Source organism: Caretta caretta, chromosome 11 (genome assembly GCF_965140235.1).
Source record: "Caretta caretta isolate rCarCar2 chromosome 11, rCarCar1.hap1, whole genome shotgun sequence".
Taxonomy (NCBI): Eukaryota; Metazoa; Chordata; order Testudines; family Cheloniidae; genus Caretta; species Caretta caretta.
Genome location: NC_134216.1, coordinates 62,988,072 through 63,013,557, shown reverse-complemented (window position 1 = coordinate 63,013,557; position 25,486 = coordinate 62,988,072). Strand labels below are relative to the sequence as shown.

Genomic DNA, 25,486 nt, shown 5'->3' with positions numbered 1-25,486 from the left:
ATGTAAAATAACAAACTGGGAGCACGAAAGAGCTGAATTAGAAATGATGTAGAGCAGGGAGTTTACCATGGGGATTTATTTGGATGTTGGACATTTCTTAGTCTCTGTTTTGGCTGAACTTTTACTATGTTCAAGTCAACAGATTCTCTAACCATCCAATAGGCTAACTCCTGCCTTCTGTTGCACTGGTACCAAGGTTACAGAGTGAGGAAAATAAGTAGAGAACCTCTCCTCATCACAACATGAGAGTGTGTTAAGAAGTGGGTCCTGCTTTCGTATCACATCCACAAGGCTGTAGTTTGTGCATTCAGGAGCGAGTATGACTCTCACTAACTATTCGTGTGTATGGCCTAGAGGATAAAGCAGCATCTCTGCTCCCCTTGATGAACTGGCCAGGACATGATTTGGTCCTGTAATATATTTGTACAATATTATTGCCCCAATGCTAGTCCTTAAACAGGTTAAGCCCAACATCTTAAATTGCAACCCATGCTAATTCTTAAATAGAAATGAAACAGCGAGTATGAAAACTAACCAGCTGTAGTACATGATACTATCAACTACTCCTTTTTCATTTCTTGGGGAAATCAGAGACTTGACTACGTTTTTCTCCACCTTAGGAAGGGAATGCAATGACAGACTGAAACAGCTTTAAAATCACCTGGCCTCTGACCACAGTGCATATAATAGTGAACTTATATGGGTACTTTTTCTCCCACCAGTGGACCCCTTGACACTTTAATTAATATACATAAAATAAGTTTGATATCTGGGAGCGGAGGGGAGAAACAGCTGTTTAGCAGCATACAGAAGCTCTACATAACAGTCTGGGACAGATACTGAAGAATTCTACGGTATCCAGCTGAAACTAAAAGGATATGATTATCTGTATTACTGTGACAACCAAGGGCGCCAACCAGGATCAGGGCCACTGAGTTAGATACAAAGTACAAGCACATAGTAAAAGGTGGTCCCCACCTTTAATAGCTTACAAATATCATATGCAAATATCATTACGCAAGTCAGAATTAGGATACAGGTTTTGCACCTCTACATTTACAAAAGTATAATTGGACCTTTGATGACCATATGGTCAATATTTTTGTTTTCTATTTCATTGACAGCACCTCCAAATGTGCCTCCTATCATGATTCTGGGCCATTGGTTCACTAACAATTTAGGCCCTGATTCAACAAAACCCTTAAGGTGGCACTGAGCATTCTCTCTTTAAGTGCTTGGCTAGTTGGTTTTTGCTCACATGCTTGGGATCTGATAGTCATATGTGGGATCAGGAAGGAATTTTTCACCATGCCAGAGTGGTAGAGAATTTTGGGTGTTTTTACCTTCCTCTGTAGTGTGTGGGAGCAGATCACTTGCCAGGATTATCTGGGTATGTCTCACTGAACCAATTACCTGCCATTGCAGAGGCCTTGAGCACTGGTGTACCTCACCAAGTCCTACTCTCTTCTTGTGGCACATAATAGTCTAGTCTCCTATGGGTTGTAATACTTTGGTCTCATTTTGGTTGTTGGGTTTAGTGTGTGGGTACTAGGTACTGTTGGTGGCCTGTGATATACAAATCAGAATAAAATGATCTAGTGTTCCATTCTAGCCTTAAACTCTGTAACACATGCCTAACCTTCTGCACATGCTTAAGTGCAGTAATGAATTTGGGGCCATAAGAAGGAGTACCACCTACTGAACCAAACCACTGTTTTCTGCAATGTTCTTTAAAAGCTTGCTATCTGTTTATTGATCCAACCTGACACAGTTTAGTTTGTAAGACCCTACAAGAGCACATCTTCTTAGTGAGGTATGGCAGCAGGGAGTATAAAGATATTTAATCAGTATAACCAGATAAAAGATATAAAATTCTGTTGTTTACCAGAAAAACGAAGTATTTATGCACAAGGTGCTTTTGGTTCATCTATTTCCATGGTCAGTTCTAGTTTGATCTACAGGATTGCAGAGTAATACCAAGTGGTCCTACCCAAGATGGAAGGCTACATAAAATTGTAACACCTCTAAAACATTGCTCTAGCTCATTAAATTAAGGTTCTCAAGCTGTGGTCTATGGGCCACTGGTGGCCTGTGGAGAACTGGCTGGTGGTCTGCAGGGAGCTGGCAGGTCATAGGGGGCTGGTACTCCTAATCTCTAAATGCATTTTAGCAGCTGAAAACACCTAGAATATATATTAAATGCTATCCTAAAAATATTATCTTTCAATGTAAGCAATTGCTGTCATTAACCCAGGAGCTTGGGGTAAAATCCTGTTTCCACTGAAGTCAATGGTAAAACTCCCTTTGACTTCAATGGGGCCAGGATGTCACTAATTATGAGACTATGAATGTCCACATCAATTATGACTGGGCCAGCCATGAGACAAGAGGTTGTCTAGGAAAAAGAATAAATTGTGTTGATCTCTCCAGAATAAATAGTGCCAGCTGATGATATATTAAATCATATTTCATGAATAAAGAAACTAACAAAAATGCAAAATTCAGTCTTTATTTTATTAGAACAGGACTTGTGATGTTTTGTGGTTGGAGGAATGAACAAACTCATATCTGTAAAACATTAAAAACAAACAAGAAAGAAAACCTTTGCTTTCTGGGCATGCTCAGACCTATGCCACTGGAAAGCTTCCAGGAAGAGGTGATCTAAAATACTGTAATTTATAACAAATCAACTGACAGCACAAAAATTTCTGCATACATTACAAAATGATATATTTTTTACTTTATTTTCCCAATCCAATCCATAATTATAAACAGGCATTCAATTGTTAGGATGTTCTCTCCTCTTCTGGAATAACTCTTAGTTCATTTGGTCCCATACTAGACATTCCTGTTATTTGTTTCCAGATAGAAGGTAAAAAAATTTAATGGCAGAAAATGCAAAAAGGAGCTAACGCAAACAAAGATGCCTTAAGGGGAAATGGGCAAAAACAGGAAATCTGAAAAACCAGTAGGATTAAGAAAAATATTAATAAAATGGAAAAGCCATCAAACTGCAGCATTGCACAAGGCCAGCAATCAACACATAAGACAAAGTGAGTTTGTAATAACAGTAACAGTAAGTGACTGAAGAGTCAGAGACAGAAAAGAGGGAAAATTACAGCATCAAAGGAGAAAATTCAAAATAAAGATAAGAAAAATAATGTGAAAATATTAAGCACAAAATGACAGTACCCAGCTGGGCACCAGTTCAGCAATGTACTTAAATACATGTGTAACTCTGAGTAGTTCTGTTCACTCAGTTATGCACATACTTAAATACCTTTCTGAATCAGGGCCTCAAAAAGGAACATTTTGATACTATGGTCATGAGATCATCATATACAAATTAATACAGGCAAATTAGCTAGAAAGAACTGGAGAGGAAAAAATCAAAACAGAACAAGAATTGGAGGGGGAAATTGCTAAATTTATATTAGATTGTAAGCTCTTTGAGGCACGAACTATCCTTTTGTTCTATGTTTAGACATAGCACAATGGGATCCAAGTCCATAATTGGGCCCCCAGATGCTACAGTAATGCAAATAAACAAAAATAATAATAAAAATTTCAGTGGGGAAGAAAAGCCAGGTTTTAAATGGTGGAGAGAGCATGGCAGGGAAGTCAGACAAGTGACAAATTTGTTTTAGTCAATGAAATGTGAAAAAAATGTGTAAAAGTCAATTATATATAACATGGACCAAGAAACAGGGCTCGGAACTATTCTCTTTCGGCTGTTAGTCTAAGTTTTCACTAAATTTACTTTAATGAATAGTAGCAAAAAAGACCACTTCTATAAAAATACCACCCCCCCAGGCCATTCCCCCTTTTTTGCTTCCCTGCATGAATCTGGGTTGAGGCTTTCAGTGTATGCAAATGATTTAGATACACTGGGTGAAATCCTGGCCGCACTGAAGTCAGAAGGAATATTTCCATTGCCTTCAACATGATCAGAATTTCACTCACATCCCTTCCCCCATTTTCACTGGATCAGATTCTATCATCTTTATTCAGGTCTTTTGTTTTCAGTGGGACTATTCATGAAATAAGGTACTATTTAACATGAATAATGGTAGCAGAATCTGACCCATTCATTTTAATGGGAGATGTGTATCTAGGGAACACATCTCAACCACTTTGAAAATGACAGCCCTGCTCTTTTTAAACAAATGACTCTCACCGACCTCAAACACACACACATTGGCTTCCTCTGAGCATCCTTTGCCACGACCTCCCCTCAGCTTTCTTTCCGAGTTTCTATATTTACCTCTGATGTCATTGTTTTCTCTTTCATATTCAGTGAGCATGCACAGAAAAGGTCTTTAACAGTCAGAAGTCAGGTATATAAAGAATTTTTACATACAATAAATGTGATTTTGCCACTATTACAGCAATAGTTTTCCAAAACTTATACTCCAAGTACTTTTTTTTTTCTTTAAAAAAATAAGCTGTTACTCTTCATACTGGTTTTAAAGGAAAATATATAATTATTTAAACTCTTATTTAAATATAGTCAATTATTTAATTTGTTAAAAAAATCACTGACTTAGGGCCCTATTTACAAAAGGCTTTTCATGCAAAAATGCATAACATTTTTTATATTATAAAGTCTTCAACATGTGGATATTACGAGGTTCCAAGGGAAAGTTGTGTATGTGAGAGAAGCACAAGTTTACAGCTGATAACATGAAGGACAGTCCATTTACTGACCGTAAAAATTTTTTATATATATATATATATATATATATATATATATATATATATATATATATATATATATATATATAAAAACACAATTGTTCTCAAGTAGAATGTGCACAAAACCCCATTTACAAACAGAGCTATGTGTATCCGAAAACGAGTCAGAACAGGTTAGGTAGAGAGGACATTCTTATACCATAAAAATATATGTCAGCATGAAATTTATCTAAGGTACTAACTTAGTTTAACACTTCGATTTAAAACATAAGTTTACCTCTAAAGAAAACCCTTTTGCTTTAAAACTTTTATTTAAAAATTAACTTTACTATAAAAATCTTTCCTTTACAACTTTGATTTTTAAAAAACCAGTTACATTATTAGACAAAATATCAAATTATAGAGGCACAATTAGTTAATGGGGCTACCAGTGGCAGCTGTTTTTCTTTTTTTAAAAAAGAAACCCTTATTTCCAGTGATTTATAACATGGTCCTAAGATTCTGTCTTGAACTGACAAGTGTATAAGAAGGCCTCTGGGAAAATAAAAGCTATTTCTAAAGTTAAAAAAAAATAACCATGAGTTATAAAAGAATCTAATCTCTGGTGATGTAAATACATGCAACCTCTTATTTAACATGGGAATTATGCATATGCATCAAAAGAAGAGATGCCAAGAGTATTAATTTAAAAAAACCCTATTAGTTGTTTATGGTGCTTTTTTATTTCATAAAACTCAAAAATGGTGTTTTTTAAAACCAATATTTTGAAGTCCATTAAGTCTCTAACTCAAACTAGTGACCATGGGCACTTTGGAAAAATGCAAATAAACCAGTTGTTTAAACTTTTTCTTTTTTCTTTTTGCATATGCACAATCATCCTGTGCACTGGCAAGAAGATGTATAATAAGGCTAGATGGGTATTTTCCATTCCAAATTACTGCTATTTTTTGTTTAATTTTCAAATGGATTTCAGAAGATTCCAAACAATTTTGTATGGTTTATTGAGTTGTAAATCTGCAAATTAAGGTGCTGATCCTGAAGATATTATAAGTACATGCTATACTTGACCCAGGTGAAGTTCAAAGTGCAGAAGTATTTGCAGGATCGGGGTCTGCAAATTCTAAACATGCCTTGACAAAAGAGGCTGTCACTATAACAGTTCTAAAAAGAAAAAAGGCTATGGGCTTTTCCACTGTTGCCTTCAGAGCTGGGTGGTCGTAGCGTGGCAGCTGCTGGCTGGAAGCCCAGCTCCGAAGGGAGCAGCAGCACAGAAGTAAAGGTGGCATGACATGATATTACCACTCTCTTTTCTATGTTGCTGCTGGCAGTGACGCTGCCTTCAGAGCTGGGCTCCCAGCCAGCAGCCACAGAACTTCCTGCAGCCCGGAGAGGTTCCCAGAGGTGGTGTGACCTGTGCAGAAGAAGAGGAAGTCCCATCCCTTCCCACCCTAGCCAGAACTAGGAGCTGGAACCCAGCGCATGGTAGGAGCCCCCGACTGGGGCTCCCACAGCCCTACCCTTCCCCAGCTCTGGGCCCAGTGCTTGGGGGTTAAAGCAGTCTTAGTGGGGGGGGACGGGGGTGAGAGCACAGTGCCCTCCTGACCATGGCACCCTGGAAGATTACCCACATCGCCCACCGTAAGGCCAGCTCTGCTGCCCCCAAGTGATGACCCCACTCATACTATGCCACTCCCACTTTTGCACTGCTGGTGGTGGCAGCTCCGCCTTCAGAGCTGGACGCCTGGCCAGCAGCTGCCACTCTCTGGCCGCCCAGTTCTGAAGGCAGCGCAAATATAAGGGGGGGGGCAATACTGTGACCACCCTACAATAGCCAGATTTCACAGGGGAGACCAAATTTCACGGTCCAAGGTGTGTTTTTCATGTCTGTGAATTTGGTAGGGACCCACCTAGAGATATGTGGAATTGTTAAGACTGTTAATAACCAACCATAAGTCAGTATGGAGTAGGATTATTTTAAAACTGCAGTTAAGTATTTACAAAATAGTCCTTAGCTGACTAAACTCTCATGGCCTTAGATTGTTTTTAAAAATATTTTACTAAGTTTTAAAAAGAAGGAAACTCTCAACTACAGTAAACTAAGTTTAAGTAAAAACAGGTCTGCTCTAAATACACAAAAAAAACCAAAAGGGCTTCACAGTTAAGGCTGAAATTCAGGATAACCCACTGCTATTCACACTCACTAGTACAAACTTTTTCTCTGATCTATTCAAGAATGCGAAGGTGAATTATGAAACAAACCATTAAGCTAAATTTTCAGATTTAACTCTAAATTTCTTTTGGTTTTTGAGGTTTCATTAGGACCATCCATGTTGCTTGTATAGCACTGGAAAGATTATTTCTTTACCAACACCATTCATTATTGCTAGAGTGAAAGTCCACAGTGCTCTAGTTTTGTCCAATAAAGCTGGACATGGTTTTAGAAAAACACTAAATTACACAACTTGCTACAATACTGTAATCGTATATTTGTTGAAGACACCATTGCAGTGATCTGCTTTGTATCATACTGTATTAAACTGCTGTTGAAACAGTCTTGAAAATGTATTGTATGTGTAATTAGGTGTGAATATACACATACAAACACAAATACATATTCCCTACAACTTAATATTACTCCATTTAATTTCTAGCACAATTGTTTAATCATATTTTTACACTTTACAATTGTGAGGAAAGGTAGGCACAATAAATAATGTTGATTCTACATGATACTTTATTATAGTCTAATGCAGCATAATGCACTGTATTTAGTATCACACAATACAATATGATACAATTCAAGCTCAGTTTGTCTCCTGTAAAGGGTGATGGTGCACTGAAGTGTAGTAAATAGGGTCCTAAGTGCTTAATTTAAACAAATACACAATTTCTGTAACTTTACACAATAGAAGAGGAGATTACTTACCCTCGAGATGGGTGATCCCTATCTGTATTCTGCAGAGGATTTATGCATGCATGCCATGAGTCCAGAGCCAGACAAACTGAAAGTAGTAGTGTCCTTTGGTCTGCACATGCACCCCTCCTTTGCCCCATGGATTTGTCCAAGGCGATAAAAGGCGGAGCGAACAGACCACGTCTCCAGTTCCTTCTCCACCGCAAATCGAATAGATCCACAGCAGAAGGGAAAGTGGAATACAGACAGACACCCACATCTCAAAGAGCCTCCAGTTACAGGTAAGTAACCTGTTCTTCTTCAAGTCATGGTCCTTATTGTATTCCACTGAGTGTGAGGAAGAGGAAAAATAAGGACCCCTGAATGCCTGAAGTGGGCTGTCATGACAGAGAAAACCTTGGTGAAGACCTGGGAAGCAGTGGTGAGTCAAATGGTAGGACCCTGCACTGAAAATGCTGAGGACCCAACATGAACCTCAGAAATCTCCTGGGGGTTGGATGGATGTCTATGTGAAAATAGAGCCGTAAACCCACATGCCTTTTTCTAGAGAAGGTGTGATGGCTGCTAAGGTAACCATACTAAACTTGGGCTTGCAGATGAAGTGGCTGAAGTGACGTAGGTCCAGGATTGGTCTCCAGGCACCCTTTTCCTTGAGTACCTGGAAGTAAGTGGAATAACCCTGTGCCCTGATAGTTCAGAAGAATGTGCTCTATTGCTCCCCTTTGCAGTACAGAGAGTCTATTTTTAGGGCAAGGATGCTGTCATGAGAGTGGTCCCTGAAAAGGGATCAAGGCAGGGGATCTGGATGAAGTAGTGTGGTAACTTGTATAACCATAGTGGATGTCATCCAGGACCCACTTATCAGTTATTATTGCACTCCAAGCTGGTAAGAAGAGTGCTAGATGACCCCCCAAAGGGGGTGGGTTGGTTCCATGGCAGAGGGCCTGGTGGTTGACAGTTCTCTAGTGGTACACAGAAATATTGCTTTGGAGAGGACTGCATGGAAGACGACAAAGACGGAGAAGCCGGGCCTGGAGGGTGGGATTCGTTGGGTTTTCTGGCACTTACAAGGAGGTTTATATGGCCTCTGATGGAAGAACTAGGGAGAAGTGAATCACTGTGGGTGGTGGGCAGTAGAATTTTTGCTTGCGTACAAGTGTATAGATACCCAGCAATCTAAGTGTGGCTCTGGAATCCTTGAGGGAATGGAGGGATTCGTTGGTTTTCTGATTAAACAGGTGACTCATCAAAAGGAAGGTCCTCAATGGAAGGACAAGGAGTAATGGTCTCAAGTTGCAGTGGGGGAGGTTTAGGTTGGATATTAGGAAAAACTTTTTCACTAGGAGGGTGGTGAAACACTGGAATGCGTTGCCTGGGGGGGGGGTGTGTGGAATCTCCTTCCTTAGAAGTTTTTAAGGTCAGGCTTGACAAAGCCCTGGCTGGGATGATTTAATTGGGTATGGGTCCTGCTTTTGAGCAGGGGGTTGGACTAGATGACCTCCTGAGGTCCCTTCCAACCCTGATATTCTATGATTCTATGATTCAATGGTATTCTGCACATATCTGGGAAAACTGCATGAGTGAAGCCATGATTCCCTTCGCATGACAAATGCCTGTGGCCATTGAGCATAAAGTGGTATCTGCAGCATTCACAGCCGACTGAAGCACCATTCTAGCCACCAGCTTACTCTCCTCCAGGATAGACTGGAAACATGCTCAATCTTGCGAGGCAGCTTTTCAGTAAAGTCCCTCACTTTACCATTGTTATTTGACCATCAAGGCTTGGTAGTTTGAAATTGGAATTGGAGGCTTGCTGAAGAGAAGACCTTGCATCCCAGAAGCTCTAAATGTTTGCCCTGCTTATCTGTCGGGTGGAGCACAGATGTTGCTGTCTGGAGCATTCCGTTGCTGCTTGCACCATGAGAGAATTGGGGTGGGGAAAGAAAACTCTGACCCCTGGGTTGGTATGTAGTATCTCTTCTCTGTGTGCAAGTGGCTGGGGTATGCCAAACCATTCAAGCTGGCTGAAGAATAGCTTTGTTGACTGGTAGGGCAACCCTGCTCAGTACCAAGGAATGAAAGATGTCCAGGCGCTGATGCAGCTTGTCTTGTACTTCCTCCAGTGGACTATGAAGCTTGTCCGCCATTCTTCGCAGGAGTTCTTGGAACTGGCAAAAATCACCAGGAGACAAGGGGGAGGCTGAAGTGACTGCAGCATTTGAAGAGGATGAAGGGAAGCATTCCTGCTCCAGCGGTACCGTTGGAACAGGACTGAGTAGTTCATCCTCCATAACTTGTTCAGAGCGTCTGCTCAAGGGTGCCCCAACGGGGACAGAGGCAAAGCCTCCCACGTGGAACAGGAAAGTTCTGAGAGTAGGTAGTGAGATCAGGACCCTCAATAGGGCCAGAAAGACTGATCCTGTGGATGTTGCGGAGGGCCCCATGCTGAAGGCAACCAGTGGCTTCTCTGTTGTTGGGGGGGGGGGTATTGCCACTCCACTGGCAGTCCCTTTGGGTACTCATACTGGAAGTAGGGAATGGGCAGCTCTCGTGCTCTGTCAGAATCCAAGGACGAAAAGAACTCAGATCCTGGTTCCAATGGCAGTACCGTTGGAAGTGTGCAATCCACAGAAGGAGGCATCCAAGTGGGGCCTGACTGTGGCAAGTGCCAGACAGGAGATCAGACTTATAAGAACATAAGAATGGCCATACTGGGTCAGACCAAAGATCCATCCAGCCCAGTATCCTGTCTACCAACAGTGGCCAATGCCAGGTGCCCCAGAAGGAGTGAACCTAACAGGTAATGATCAGTGATCTCTCTCCTGCCATCCATCTCCACCCTAGGGACACCATTCCTTACCCATCCTGGCTAATAGCCATTAATGGACTTAGCCTCCATGAATTTATCCAGTTCTCTTTTAAATCCTGTTATAGTCCTAGCCTTCACAACCTCCTCAGGCAAGGAGTTCCACAGGTTGACTGTGTGCTGTGTGAAGAAGAACTTCCTTTTCTTTGTTTTAAACCTGGTGCCCATTAATTTCATTTGGTGGTCCTTAGTTCTTATGTTATGGGAACAAGTAAATAACTTTTCCTTATTCACTTTCTCCACACCACTCATGATTTTATATACCTCTATCATATCCCCCCTTAGTCGCCTCTTTTCCAAGCTGAAAAGTCCTAGCCTCTTTAATCTCTCCTCATATGGGACCTGTTCCAAATCCCTAATTATTTTAGTTGCCCTTTTCTGAACCTTTTCTAATGCCAGTATATCTTTTTTGAGATGAGGGGACCACATCTGTATGCAGTATTCAAGATGTGGGCATACCAAGGATTTATATAAGGGCAATAAGATATTCTCCGTCTTATACTCTATCCCGTTTTTACTGATTCCTAACATCCCGTTTGCTTTTTTGACTGCGGCTGCACACTGCATGGACGTCTTCAGAGAACTATCCACAAGGATTCCAAGATCTTTCACCCGATTTGTTGTAGCTAAATTTGCCCCCCTCGTATTGTATGTATAGTTGGGGTTATTTTTTCCAATGTGCATTACTTTACATTTATCCACATGAAATTTCATTTGCCATTTTGTTGCCCAATCACTTAGTTTTGTGAGATCTTTTTGAAGTTCTTCACAGTCTGCTTTGGTCTTAACTATCTTGAGCAGTTTAGTATCATCTGCAAACTTTGCCACCTCACTGTTTACCCCTTTCTCCAGGTCATTTATGAGTAAGTTGAATAGGACTGGTCCTAGGACTGATCCTTGGGGAACACCACTAGTTACCCCTCTCCATTCTGAAAATTTACCATTTATTCCTACCCTTTGTTCCCTATCTTTTAGCTAGTTCTCAATCCATGAAAGAATCTTTCCTCTTATCCCATGACAACTTAATTTACGTAAGAGCCTTTGGTGAGGGACCTTGTCAAAGGCTTTCTGGAAATCTAAGTACACTAAGTCCACTTGATCCCCCTTATCCACATGTTTGTTGACCCCTTCACAGAACTCTAACAGATTAGTAAGACCTGACTTCCCTTTACAGAAACTATGTTGACTTTTGCCCAACAATTTATGTTCTTCTCTGTGTCTGACAATTTTATTCTTTATTATTGTTTCAACTAATTTGCCTTGTACGGATGTTAGACTTACCAGTCTGTAATTGCCAAGATCACCTATAGAGTCCTTTTTAAATATTGATGTTATATTAGCTATCTTCCAGTCATTGGGTACGGAGGCTGATTTAAAAGGACAGGTCACAAACCATAGTTAATAGTTCTGCAATTTCACATTTGAGTTCTTTCAGAACTCTTGGGTGAATGCCATCTGGTCCCAGTGACTTGTTACTGTTAAGTTTCTCAATTAATTCCAAAACCTCCTCTAGTGACACTTCAATCTGTGACAATTCCTCAGATGTGTCACCTACAAAAGATGGCTCAGGTTTGGGAATCTCCCTAACATCCTCAGCCATGAAGACTGAAGAAAAGAATTCATTTAGTTTCTCTGTGGTGACTTTATCGTCTTTAAGTGCTCCTTTTGTATCTCGACCATCCAGGGGCCCAACTGGTTATTTAGCAGGCTTCCTGCTTCTGATGTACTTAAAAAAAATTTCGTTATTACCTTTTGAGTTTTTGGCTAGCTGTTCTTCAAACTCCTTTTTGTCTTTTCTTATTACATTTTTACACTTAATTTGGCAGTGTTTATGCGCCTTTCTATTTACCTCACTAGGATTTGACTTCCACTTTTTAAAAATGCCTTTTTATCTCTCACTGCTTTTCTAGGTGCAGGTGGCAGAGGAAGGTGCGAACATCTTGGTTCCGCCACGGCAAACCGCTCATGTGACTCCGGTGCTTTCTCCAAGCATCCCTGTGTCAGCGGTTCCTGTTCTGTAGCCAGCACCAGAGCAGAAGACTGTCCAAGAAGTGGTGGATCCCTTGTTTTAAAGGAAGCTGACACTGAAGGCATGTGCAGCTTGGTTCTCTGTACTGGCAAATCTGTTGGTCTGCATAAGTTGTGTGTCATATGTGGACACCTTGGAACACGCTGCTTCTCTGTGGCTGGAACTCATGGAAGGCACATCATTCTTTTTTGGCTTGGAGGAAGACTTACCTCCATGCTTATGTGCATGCTTCCTTGCCTCCGAACTAGGCCCTGGCATGGGGTCCATAGCAGCGGTACCACCAGAGCCAGGTTCAAGCTCCGAGGCTGGAGGCACACTACTGGGTTTCTCAGGCAGATATACAGGGGTGGGTCGCTGGACTGGGTCCAACTGCAGTCTCATGGTGACCTCCATGAGGTGCTTCTTGAGGACGACAGCCCAGCCTTCTCAGGTATGACTTGGGAAGGACTGGCAGATACTGCTGATGAAATATGGGCTTCTCCCAAGCAGTAGAAGCAGCATTGGTGCTCATTGCTGATGGAGAACAAAACGGGGGCAGGAAGTGCAAATCCTGAATCCTGGCATTTTTGGCATAATCTAGCACCGGTGTGTGGGGTTGCTGGAGATTAAAAAAAAACAGATTCCCCCAAAAGTCCAAATCCTACAAAAACTATTACTAAAAACTTAACTACCTAAGAAACAGTAATGACAGCAGAATAAAAAACTAACTATAGACAATTTCTAAAACATTTTTCTTTTAAAAGTGCATCAGAGACGAGAGGACATTAGCAGCTCTGACTTGGACCATGCAGTTGTGAGAAGGAACTGGAGATGCAGTCCGTCCACCCGACCCTTTATCACCTAGGATGAATCCGCAAGGCAAGGGTGCATGCGCAGACCAATGGACACTACTAATTCAAACTCTCCAGCTCCAGACGCATGGCACACATGCAAATTCTCAGTGGAATTCAATAGGGACCATCATTCAAAGAAAAACAGTGCAATATGTAGTGTGCCCATATTCCAACATGAAATTAGTTTGTTGCTACAGTAGTTTATTACTGGACCTTTGATCCATTGTATCTGCAGTTCTGGTACACCACCTGGATTTTGTATAATCACCTTCTGTTCACTCTCTTTTTCCTCAGCCTATTCCCAGGTGTTGGGTAAGTAAAAGTTTGTTGTTGTTTTATTGGCTAGCTATCTACTGGTAAAACAAGACAGCCTCCCAATACAGGTATACTAGAAGTTCTTCCAGAGGGCTATTTCACAATGCTGGGGAGACCCTTATCTCCCAGCTCCTAACTTTGGAAGAAGCTAGTTCTGGCTTCTTCGGAAAAGACCCTGCTGTGATTTTCTGCCTCTTTTCAGTAATCCCTGAAATGACTGTAGAGTTCAAAAACGTCCTCCTGGGTTTCCTCCTAACATTTAGCTTTTTAGCATCAAGTTTTTCCTTTTTGAGGTGCTTTCCCAAAGTAGGTTTCCTTGTCTGGTGCCTATGGGTGGAGAAGACAGAAGAAGATTTTTGGGCACAAGAGGAGAGCTTCCCTCTTATCTGCTCCTTTTTTCGCTTTTTAGTTCTGGATGCTTGTTTGCATGGGGCTACTCTACTTCCTCTTCTCACAAGGCCACAATTGACAGACATGGGTACTGAAGCCTTTTTGGAAAAACCTGGTTCCCTACTAGTGCCTTCTTTCCGCTTCCACATTGTCTTTGAATTCTCCCTCTCCAACCATTCGCTCCTGATTGACTTCAAAGGTATTTTGGCAACCCTGCTATTAATTGGGGTTAATCTAACATCTCCTTCTATCTGAGACTGATGGGAGTTGAAAGGTGAAATGACTAAGTGTTTATAGGACTTCTCTGAGTGAACAAATACTGGAAAATCAGACCTTTCTGTGGAAATGGAAGATCCATCGGTCCTCAGACTTGAATTCATATCATTCCCTTTAACTGGATCTGACAGGAAAGCCGCTGAAGAGGAACTATAGAAGCCTGGCCAATTGAAGGATTTAGATGGTGTATATTCTTTCTGCGTATCAGATAGTTTCTTCGTGTTTGCATCGAGGCTTAGACTCCTGAACAGTTGTCGAACATGGGAGGGCTTTTTGGCTTTTTCTCTAACTGTGCTCTTGGGAGGTGTTTTCAGAATTCGATTTGTCAGTGGGTCATAATACTTAAGAGAACATTGTTTGTATCTGTACCTTACAGAGTCCTTGCTGTCTGTGGAGTTGTGATTTCTCCTCATTTTGGGAGCATCTATGGGTTTGCCTTTATATTGTTTAATCTCTGGACATGAAAGGACATAAACCACTGTCTTGGGCTGCAGAGGGCTCATAATTTTGGTATATGCTTCAGGAAGCTTGAGGGCACATAGTCTGGTTTTCATGTTTGAAATTCTTTCATTCTCTGACCAAATAATGTTTGCTTTCTGATCTGGTGGATCAGACTCCTTTCTAATGATTTTTCTTTTTACTACTGGATAGTTCACTAAACTGGTTTGGGTTCCATGGCTGACTTTGACCACTTGGCATCTTGAAGCAAGGCGCCACGTCCTCTTTCTAGGTATCTGAAGTATTTGTGGGTTGCATAGTGTATCAGAGGCCAACAAGTTATCAAAATCAGAACCACCACTTACAGCATCATTAAAGTCTGGCAATGCTTTAACTGATGAAGTTTCTGTTCTGTTACCTGTAACAATGTCACTCTTCCTTTCATCTTTCTGCTTCTTCCTCATCCTCTTCTCCGTACAGTTGGCAGAGGGTTCACTGTTGAAATGACAACGGAAACGACCTTCCTTGAAATCACGCACAAGTGCTTCAATTTTTATATCATCTTCGTACATTATCTGGGACCACGTCTTTCCCACAAATGAAGGAGGCACATGAGGCAGAGCTGGAAGAACTGGTTCCTCATTATGAATTATTATATCCTGTGTTGCTGCTTCTGTTTGCTCCACTGAACCACCTTTTAAAACAGAACTAAGTTGGGTTCCATAGTTTCTATCTTCCAGGTTTACTTGGACCTCTTTTAGGAATTCTATATCATTTGTAGCTGCCTTGGGTAGGCCTGCTCCTGAGCAAATAGGTGCCTCACAATTAAAACTCATTTCAGAGCCCTCTAGACTACTGTGATCCAGAAGTGATGAAATATTTAAATAGGAATTACTCTCTTCATCTTTGCAAGACAACTTATTAGGTGGAGCTCCATGGCAGTACTTCAGAATGACTTCTTCAATTATCCTATCTACTGAAGTTTCATCAACCCTGCTCACCTTGATGTCTTTGTTTCTTGTTAACTGTGGGGATGCCCCAAAACTTAGTGAGTTGCTAGTAACCACAAGATCCCTGAGACAGAAGTCAGACTCCAAAGTTTCATCCTGAGATTGTAAACGATCTAGTTTAAAAAAAGATTGACCTGAGATAATATATGAAGAGTTGCCTTGGTTGCAGGTAGGATTCTGATGTGAAAATGAAGGGTTTTTTGGGTGGACTGATATCAGAACAGGATTAGGATTTGTGTTTAATAATCCATCCTTATGGCATACATCCTTCTGCATGTGATCATATCTGCTACTTGGAATCAAATTTGATGTTGCTGAGTACCTAATATTTTTTGCAATTACAGGGCTAACAGGAGAACTGTGACATAAAGGAGTGCTACGCAAATGGTGAGATACTGGGCTCACAGCTGTAAACTGGCCATCACAGCTACTATTTGCAATTTGAGCACCATCCGTTACTGTATGTTTTTTCTCATTGCTACAGATGTCCAAAGTTTGCTGGGATATTTCTAAGATGTGTTCCTGTCCCATCTTTAGTTTTTGGATAAATGTCTGTGGCACAGAAATTGACTTTATGCCCTCCTGAGATCTGCAAGGAGAAGGGGAGCATGATTTAACAATGGATTCACTGTCTGTGCCAGGCATCTCCCGTATGCTTCTTACCACCTCTTTCTCCTCTTCTGGAAGCAGGAAAACATCCCGGGGAACCATTGGGGAGGTGGGAAATGGCATGTCATCATATGTTGGTCTGGAAAAAACAAACTGTATAAATGTTGTAAATACATTTAAAGCTTTTCAAACAGAGGAATTAAGAGTTCCATAACCATTATTAAGTATAGTGCATTATGATTAAGAACAAACTCAAATCACTACCTACAGTGCTTTACAAAGCAAAGCTTCAAGAAAAGAAAGGAAACAAAGACAATGTTTCATAAAGCACTCCAAAGACAGAAGACAAACTGGGCATTTGTCTGATTCCATAAAGCAGGGGTGGGCAATCTTTTTGGTCTGAGGGCCACATCTGGGTATGGAAATTGTATGGTGGGCCATGAATGCTCAGAAATTGGGGGTAGTGGTGAAGGAGAGGGTGAGTGCTCCGGATTGGGGGGGGGCTCTAGGATGGGGCCAGAAATTAGGAGTTCAGAGTGTGAGGGGGGCTCCGGGCTGGAGCAGGGGGTGGGTTGAGGGGTTTGGGATGCAGTAGGGTGCTCCAAGCTGGGACTGAGGGGTTCGGAGGGCGGGAGGGGGAAATCAGGGTTGGGGCAGGGGGTGAGGGCTCTGGTCTAGGGCCGTGGATGAGGGGTTTGGGGTGGACAGGAGGGGAATCTGGACTGGGATCAAGGGGTTTGGAGGGCGGGAGGGGGATCAGGGCGGGGCTCCAGGCAGCGCTTGCCTCAAGCATTTCCCGGAAGCAGCAGCATGTCCCCCCTCTGGCTCCTACGCGGAGTAGCGGCCAGGCAGCTCTGCGCACTGCCCTGTCCAAAGGCGCTGCCCTTGCAACTCCCATTGGCCAGGAACCGCAGCCAAAGGGAGGGGCGGGGATAGCGTGCGGAGCCCCCTGGCTGCTCCTATGCGTAGGATGGGGGACATGTTGGCACATTCCCGGGAGCTGCGCCAAGAGGGGCAAGCCCCCAACCCCACTCCCCGGTGGGAACTTGAGGGCCAGATTAAAAGGTCTGACCAGCTGTAGTTCGCCCACCCCTGCCATAAAGGATCAGGTAGATATTATTTTCACCCTCTCCTAGCAGGGAGCTTTTCAGAATGGCTAAAAACATATTAGTATCATTATTCTACAAATGATAGCAGAGAAAGGGAACAGAAAATATTTTTCTTCTTTTAATCCCATTGATTTATAAAGAACAATTAAGTTATTTTATAATGTATACTATATAAATGTATAGTTGATCTACTAATCATGCGGCTGTACAGTGCTTTATAAGCATCTTTGTACATAAACTCTTCTTTTAAGAGTGGTTCTCTAGAAATATGACTCTGCAAATATCATTATGGGGTTCCACAGAGGGAGCAAATCTGTGGAGTAAGGAGCAAGCATTTTTAACTAGCCACTTTTCATTGTACAATCATTGTACTGTCTCACTACCTAAAGTTTCACTGTACAGTCTTATCATAAGGATTTACTCCAATACAGACATTAAAATGTTTGCTGATTGAAAGTTGGCAGACAAATTCTCAGCGTGGGAGAATTATTGCCTTCAACAGTAAAACATTCAGTTTGGCTATTTTTTCAAAATTATATTTGTATGTAACAATCAAAATGTTTATATAGCTCAAAAGTGTTTCAATTTTGAAACTAAAAAGTACATGCCATTAATTCATTAAAAAACAAAATAATTATCCTGTTTAGAAACATGCAATTTCTTTAATCTAAGCATTTATAAAGATTTTAACATGTACAGTAGTAGAGATACACCTCACTGATAGGTGTGTATAGTTCTAATGAATCATTTTATCAATTTTTTTTAAATCTACTTTTAAAATGTTAAATATGGATCCGCAGATCAATCCTTCACTCCTTATAACAGCAAACTCAAGAGTTTTCCCCAAGTAAGGAGTGCATTTGGCCCTTAAATGGTCAGCAAGGCCTACTACTAACAAAGGTGCATGTCCAAAAGCAACAAACTTACAGTACTGAAATGCATATCTACCTAGGACACAATAGAAGATCTAAAGGAACTGGTAATACTCACTAGTTAAGTAATACATATTAATTTGTACTAGGCAAAGAGCCTATTTGGAGGGAGGTAGGCTGGTATGGAGAGACATAATTGTCTTTGTCCATGAAGGTCTAGCCAGGTTGAAGGCGTATTACACTCTCACAGTCCTTGGGAGGCAGGCCAGTCCTCACTTACAGACAGCCCCCCAACCTGAAGCAAATACTCACCAGCAACTACATACCACACCACAGAAACACTAACCCAGGAACCAATCCCTGTAACAAACCCCGTTGCCTACTCTGTCCCCATATGTACTCTAGCGACACCACCAAAGGACCCAACCACATCAGCCACACCATCAGGGGCTCATTCACCTGCATATCTACTAATGCGATATATGCCATCATGTGCCAGCAATGCCTCTCTACCTTGTACATTGGCCAAACCGGACAGTCTCTATGTAAAAGAATAAATGGACACAAATCAGACATCAGGAACGGTAACACACAAAAGTCAGTAGGAGAACACTTCCATCTCCCTGGACATTCAACAACAGAGTTAAAACAAAACAAAAAAACCTTCAAAAACAGACTTCAAAGAGAAACTGCAGCGCTACAACTCATTTGCAAACTTACCACCATTAATTTGGGCTTGAATAGGGACTGGGTGGTTCACTACGAAAGCAATTTTCCCTCTCTTGGTATTGACACTTCCTCATCAATTATTGGGAGTGGATCACATCCACCCTGACTGAATTGGCCTGGTCAACACTGGTTCTCCACTTGTAAGGTAACTCCCTTCTCGTCATGTGCCAGTATATATATTTATGCCTGTATCTGTAATTTTCACTCCATGCATCTGAAGAACCCACGAAAGTTTATGCCCAAATAAATCTTAGTCTTTAAGGTGCCACCAGCCTCCTTGTTGTTTTTGTGGCTACAGATGAACATGGTTACCCCTCTGATACTTTACACTATTTATGATCTTGTAACCTGTACAGCCACCCAAGAAATAAACGGTTAATTCCATTCCTGGAGCAGATACCTTTTACCATATCAGCTCAGAAGTTAGAATACTTGCTATCCAATGAAAGCGTGTCAAGTCATATGGACTGCTGCCCTATTTGTCTGGTCAGACATAAAAATATGAAAATAGTATGTGAAAGTTAGGCTACTTTTGACCAAAAGGAAATAGTGTTCTAATATATTTCTCTTGTTTTTGTATATCATTTTAGTGGTGCTGATGTTAGGGAAGGGTTAATCTTGCATATTAATTTGTGTTTCTAAAATTTGTATCTGGTTTTTTGAGTTGTTGATTTAAAAATTATATCTACTGTATTATGTGCAGTGGCCTATGACTCAAACACTACATTAATAAAAACTAAACTGAATCTGTAAACTGTGATACTGGGCAACTGTTTATCCTTTTAAAAAGTCTAGTACTATCAGGATAGTGAATTTGTTTACTTAATAAACTGGCTTATAAAGGAAGTAACAGATTTTAAACTTTTATTAGTTTTTTTTAAATTAAAATTACAGAACTTTGACAAAGTTAATACACATGTACTACAATTAGATAATGCTAATGAGCATAGTAAAAGTAAGTAAATGGACGAATAGTATTGAGGTTGTAACATAAACCAGCCAAAGTCAGATTATCAAAGTTCACACTCACAAAACATCCTTAACCCACACTATTTTTTCCTCAGAATACAATGAATTAAACAACTGAATGCCATGGAAACCTTAATGTTGGTGTTTGGGTTTTTTGTTTTCTAACTCTGAATTTAAATAAAATGTAGGGCGGATAACAGTTCAACCTCACATTCTGACCTAAACTCACACTATTCTTTCCCCAGGACATCATGAATTAAAGGTTTGAATTTTTAATTTCATGGAAACCTAAACATTCTTTAAATATATATTTTTAGTTTTTAGTCTGTGAATATAAATACAGTGCATGAGGGGGAGGAAAGACCTGGAGAATCTGCTGCATACAAGAGACTGAAGCACTATTCCCAGAAGCACACCTGGTGCCAAGAATCAGTATCACCGTGATTAACAGTACTCTGACCTACCAGAGCAATGGGGGAGAATTGTTTATAAACTTTTATTTTGGGGACAGCAAAAACAGAAAAGAATCTGCCCACTCCTTCTTGAGCTAGCTCCACTGCATTTGATTGGTAGTACCATGCTGCAGGAAAGCTTAATGTAATGTTGCAGCATTGCAGCTAGAGTAGCCTGTGGTCATCAAGCACTTGTGTAAAGGAAGCAAATAATTTTGCTCATGTCTTTAAATTATAAATAGCCAGATAGGAACAACAGAAATATAAGTGTGTCCACAGACATACAGAATACACATATGCACACAGGAACTATATGTATATACACGTGTGCACACACGGACTGCACAATAAATAAATGCCCTCAATTTTTCAGACAGATAAACAGTCAAGGGTTGTAAATATAAACGAAGTGTTATATGCATTATGTCAACATCATTTCTTTATTTTGAGCTATCCCTTTATACATGAGGAAACCAATTTCAAACCACAAATTAATGCTCTACAAACACTGGAACGTCAACTGTTTAGAGAGTACCGTGGAATGTTACAGATTTGTGACAGCATCCCACAGTATAGCGATTAATGCACTGTCTCCTTGAAAGAAAACTGTCAATAGTGTGGAACATTCTTCAGAAATATTCCTCCTTCCATCAATGCAGCATGTAAGAAAATCATAATGGCTAAAACACAGTCATAAAACACTTTCACTATCTTCTTATAAATAATATATCTCAGTTGCCAGGGTGAAATACTATTTTAGTCTTCACTCATTAGGGTGACCTACTCACTGATTCTGGGTTGTTACACGTGAATGATGTGCTTATACTAACACATAAAAGATGTTTGTTTCACCCCAGGAGTTGATTATTATGGAACCACTGGTAGTGGCTTCATAGTTAAGGCTCAGTCAGTATACTGGCTGAGGTTGGCCATTAAATTGCAAAATTAAAATTTACAGGTCTTATCTTTAGAGCCCTGTGCATATACAAAATTTGTGTCCGCTTCTGATCCGCAAACATGGTCTGCGGCTATAAAGCAGAGAGTAAACCAATATGGCTAAATAACAAGGTTCAAGAGGGTATTTGAGTCAAAAAGAAATCCTTCAAAATTTGTAAATCTAACCCTAATGAAGCCAATGAACAGGAACAGTAGGCAATATACGAGAAAGAAATGAAAAGAGACAAAAAGGATTTTGAAGAGCAAATAGCTGAAGATGTAAAAATAAACAAGAGAGTCTAAGTATATCAGAAGCTAGAAGCCTGCAGAAGAATAGGTGGCATGAAAGGCCAAGCCCGAGGAGGGAGGAAGTTGGTTTAAGTTTATGCTTTTAGTTTGGGATTTCGTTGGAGGATTCCAGAGGAGGGTGAATACAGTGATGCTGTGGGGAGAAGGTCTGCTAAAAGGTTATGATAGGAAGAAGCCAAGGGAAATAGCAGGCATAGATATGAATAGACAGATCTTGCCTGCTCACTACAGGATCCCTGGTCTTGAACCCAGAAATGGGTGGGCTTGGGTTTCCTTACTAGCCACCAGGGGAAGGTGGTGTGAAGGTGCCCCTAATAATAAGGGGATAAAGGACAGTCAAAACCCTGAGTCTAGACAGCACAAGGCCTACAGGGCTCAGAGTCAAAGCCGAAGACCTTTTGTAAGAGCACGGGACTGTTTATTTGTGGGACACTTATCTCAGAAGGGGTGGATTTGAACGTGACCTGGCTGGAGGGCTGAATTACAAGGAAAGAGACAACCATCAACAGGGGGTGCCAGATGGGGAACAAGTCTGCTATGCTACATGCAGCTGCAGGGAGAACGCCAAATGTTGAGTACACTCTTTCACAATTCACAAGACTGAGGACTGAAAGGAGCTTCAAAGAGATTAAACGAAGTGAATGGGCACCACCACAACAAATGAAGTTCTTGAATTTATCAAAATTGGTCATGCAAATTGGAGGAGAAAAAATTAAACTACTCAGACAACATATAAGATTCTCAATGAACTGTATCAGCTCAGAAAAGGGACCGCAGCATCACCGTAGACAGCTCAATTAAGACCTCGGCTCAACACACAGCTGTAGTCAAACAAAGCTAAGATGTTAGGATGCATATGAAATGGGATGGGGTACAATACAGAAAATATTATTAATGCTGTTATATAAATCAATGATACTGCCTCATCTGGATCACTGATACTGGTGACCCCATCACAAAAAGGATATTGCAGAATTCAATAGGGTTCTAAGGATGACTGAGGACATGAAAACCTCATATGAAGAGAGACTGAAAATAGCTCAAGAACAAGGGGATAGAAAATGAAAATAAAGGGCAGGAAATTAAAAATGATAAAACAATACATATTTATGACAGTGGAATTCACTGCCATGAAAACACTTAGGCCAAGATCATAGAAAAATCCAAAAGAGAACTGGATATTTGTATGAATATTGAGAATTCCCAGAATTATTATAATTAATGACAAAATTTCAGGGCTTAAGTAAAGAGATGGTTTGTATAGCTATCATCCTTGGAAACTCATCCTAGGATCTGAAAGTTATGTTGGGGTCTTCCTTCTCACACATCATCATCAGCAGTACAAGTTCTACAAGCCAAGTCACGCCCCAGACATATCCATGCAACCACATTATTTTCACACTGTGCTTTCAATGTTGCCTAGACACGTTCAGTGTGTTTACTGGGTTTCCAAGGGTGTAACCGACTGGAACTTTGCAAACAATTTGGTTGATTTTAAAGAATGTATTCACCTCACTCTCTGATCTGAAAGTTAAGAATCTGCCATTTTTACATAGTCCCTTTGAAGAGCACAACTGTACTTAAAGCAATGTACTTATTTCTTTTTCTTCTTTGGGTCACTGCACCCACACCATCTATATTTGGGGCTGTGTTTTTCCACAGCCACTCAACTAATTTTTCCATTATTTCTCCCATCCCACTCTGTTTCTGCAACTTAATGGGATCTGCTTCTTTCTACCAAGTACATTTTGTTCCCCAAATGTACTAATCTTGAATTTTCATCAGCTCATCAAAACATGTCCATTCGGGTGTTGCCTCAAAGTTCTTTGCATATTTTCTTCATGAGAAAATGAGAAGCATTTTCAAACTCAAACAAGAAATAGTTACTTTATTTATGCTGATGTGTGCAGTCACAATTAATTTGACAAGGACATGCCTGAAAGATTGTTCTGCCATATCCTCTTCTAATATCAACTTGACCAATTCCTGACAAGACAGACTGACTCCCTACCAGCTCAGTTCTAGCACTTCATCTGAATGTATTATTTGGGGACATACAACTTTCTCTACAAAAGAAAGTTGTCTTGAGGAAGAGCAGAGAGATTGGCATTAAGGTGCTGGCTCTCTGGACTGTAGAAAGGTGGGTGTTAAGGTACAATATTACTGATGTTCTTATACTGTGCCCAACACTTTGGTATCTGAGTGCCTACTGAAGACTAAATCAGGCGTGAAGCCTGCTTGGTTTTCTTTCAGCTGGGCAGTCTGATAATCTTAAACAAAATACCTTACAGTTAAGGTTGTTCTAGCAATTTACATACACACAAAAAAGAACAGTACTATACAAAACCTAAGCATTAAGAAATACTGAAGAAGCCAGTTAGGATTGTTTACGTAAATATCCCATTACCCTTACAGTTCATACATTCAGGTAACAACAACACTGACATATAAAAATTCAGTTTACATAATCCACAAATTATCTTAATCATAATCAAAAAGGCATACGTCTGAACTCTTTCAACAAATGCATCAATAATTTACTGTCAGTCTAGTATGTATACAGTTGATGTACACGAGGTAAGGGTTTGTAAGTGTGTGGTCTGTTAGTTTAATATGGGGATTGTTTTCATTTAATGTCACATGCCCAGATGCTACTATGATGATTACATTAAAATAATTAAATAAAGTGATAAAACGGAAAGATCTGAAATAAGTGCAAAGGGAATACCTAAAACACTAGCCACGTCTATTCCTTCTTTGTAAATAGCCTTTTCTTTTAAAAAGTTGCTTCAGTGTGGAAGTTCCTACCTTAAAATGGGCAAAATGTAGTTGAAGTTTTGTATTTCTACAGCTATCCCTCCCTCGGGGGGAGGGATAGCCCAGTTGTTTGAGCATTGGCCTGCTAAACCCAGGGTTGTGAATTCAATCCTTGAGGGGGCCATTTAGGGATCTGGGGCAAAAATTGGGGATTGGTCCTGCTTTGAGCAGGGGGTTGGACTAGATGACCTCCTGAGGTCCCTTCCAACCCTGATATTCTATGATTCTATGCTGAACCACATATGCATTATACCAACACATAGATAAAAACAAACTGTACAGTATACCTGTTGTCATGGTATCTGTGGGGATGATGTTGCAGAACATCTTGCAGGAAACGCTCCATCAGGGTGGTGGTACCTGTGCGATTCCTGCAGTACATGGTGAAATGTCTGTGCTGGGAACTGAAAACATGCTGAAAAGACAGAAACCACATCACTAGCTTGGTATCCTAACCGACTAAGGGATCTATCCAGGAAGGTAGCTTTCATCTTCTAAGTTTCAAATTCTCCATGTTGCAATGAAAAATGTTGAAAAACAATTTTTCCTCCTCTTCTAGACTTTAAGGACCTGATTCAGGAAGGTACTTCAGCAGATGCCTAACTTTAAAGCCAATGGGTAGTCATTAGGACTACTCATGCACTCAAAATTGGGCATGTGTGTTAAGCATCTTGAAGAACTGAAGCATAATTAACAGCTTCCAAAAATGTGCATATATCTTACAGCATCTGTTGTGCTTGGTACACAGTCTCTACAAATGATGATGGGAAAAATAACTTCTTAACTTCAGATGTTCAGGAAATATAAACCCATAACGCAACGGGAACACACCTTTAAATTATCTGTAACCCAATACAGAGGTAGATGAAGACCAAACAGATTCCTGCTATTTGATTATCATTGGCCCACAAGACAACA

At 40.6% G+C, this 25,486-nt stretch overlaps 1 protein-coding gene across 7 annotated transcripts in view; it reads right to left on the bottom strand.

Annotated features, from left to right (window-relative positions):
* Positions 1–2,495: 2,495 nt before the first annotated feature.
* Positions 2,496–25,486, bottom strand: part of ZDBF2 (zinc finger DBF-type containing 2) — a 42,136-nt gene continuing 19,145 nt past the window's right edge. For 6 of the 7 annotated variants that reach the window (XM_048870433.2, XM_048870430.2, XM_048870434.2 and 3 more), the window contains 2 exons: positions 24,856–24,983; positions 2,496–16,514 (listed from right to left, as the gene is read on the bottom strand). In XM_048870433.2, coding sequence (XP_048726390.1) covers positions 13,751–16,514; positions 24,856–24,983 — 2,892 coding nt within the window. In that variant the 3' untranslated portion in view covers positions 2,496–13,750. Of the gene's footprint in view, positions 16,529–24,855; positions 24,984–25,486 lie in introns of those variants that run through there. The other variant, XM_075118097.1, reaches the window with a different exon arrangement.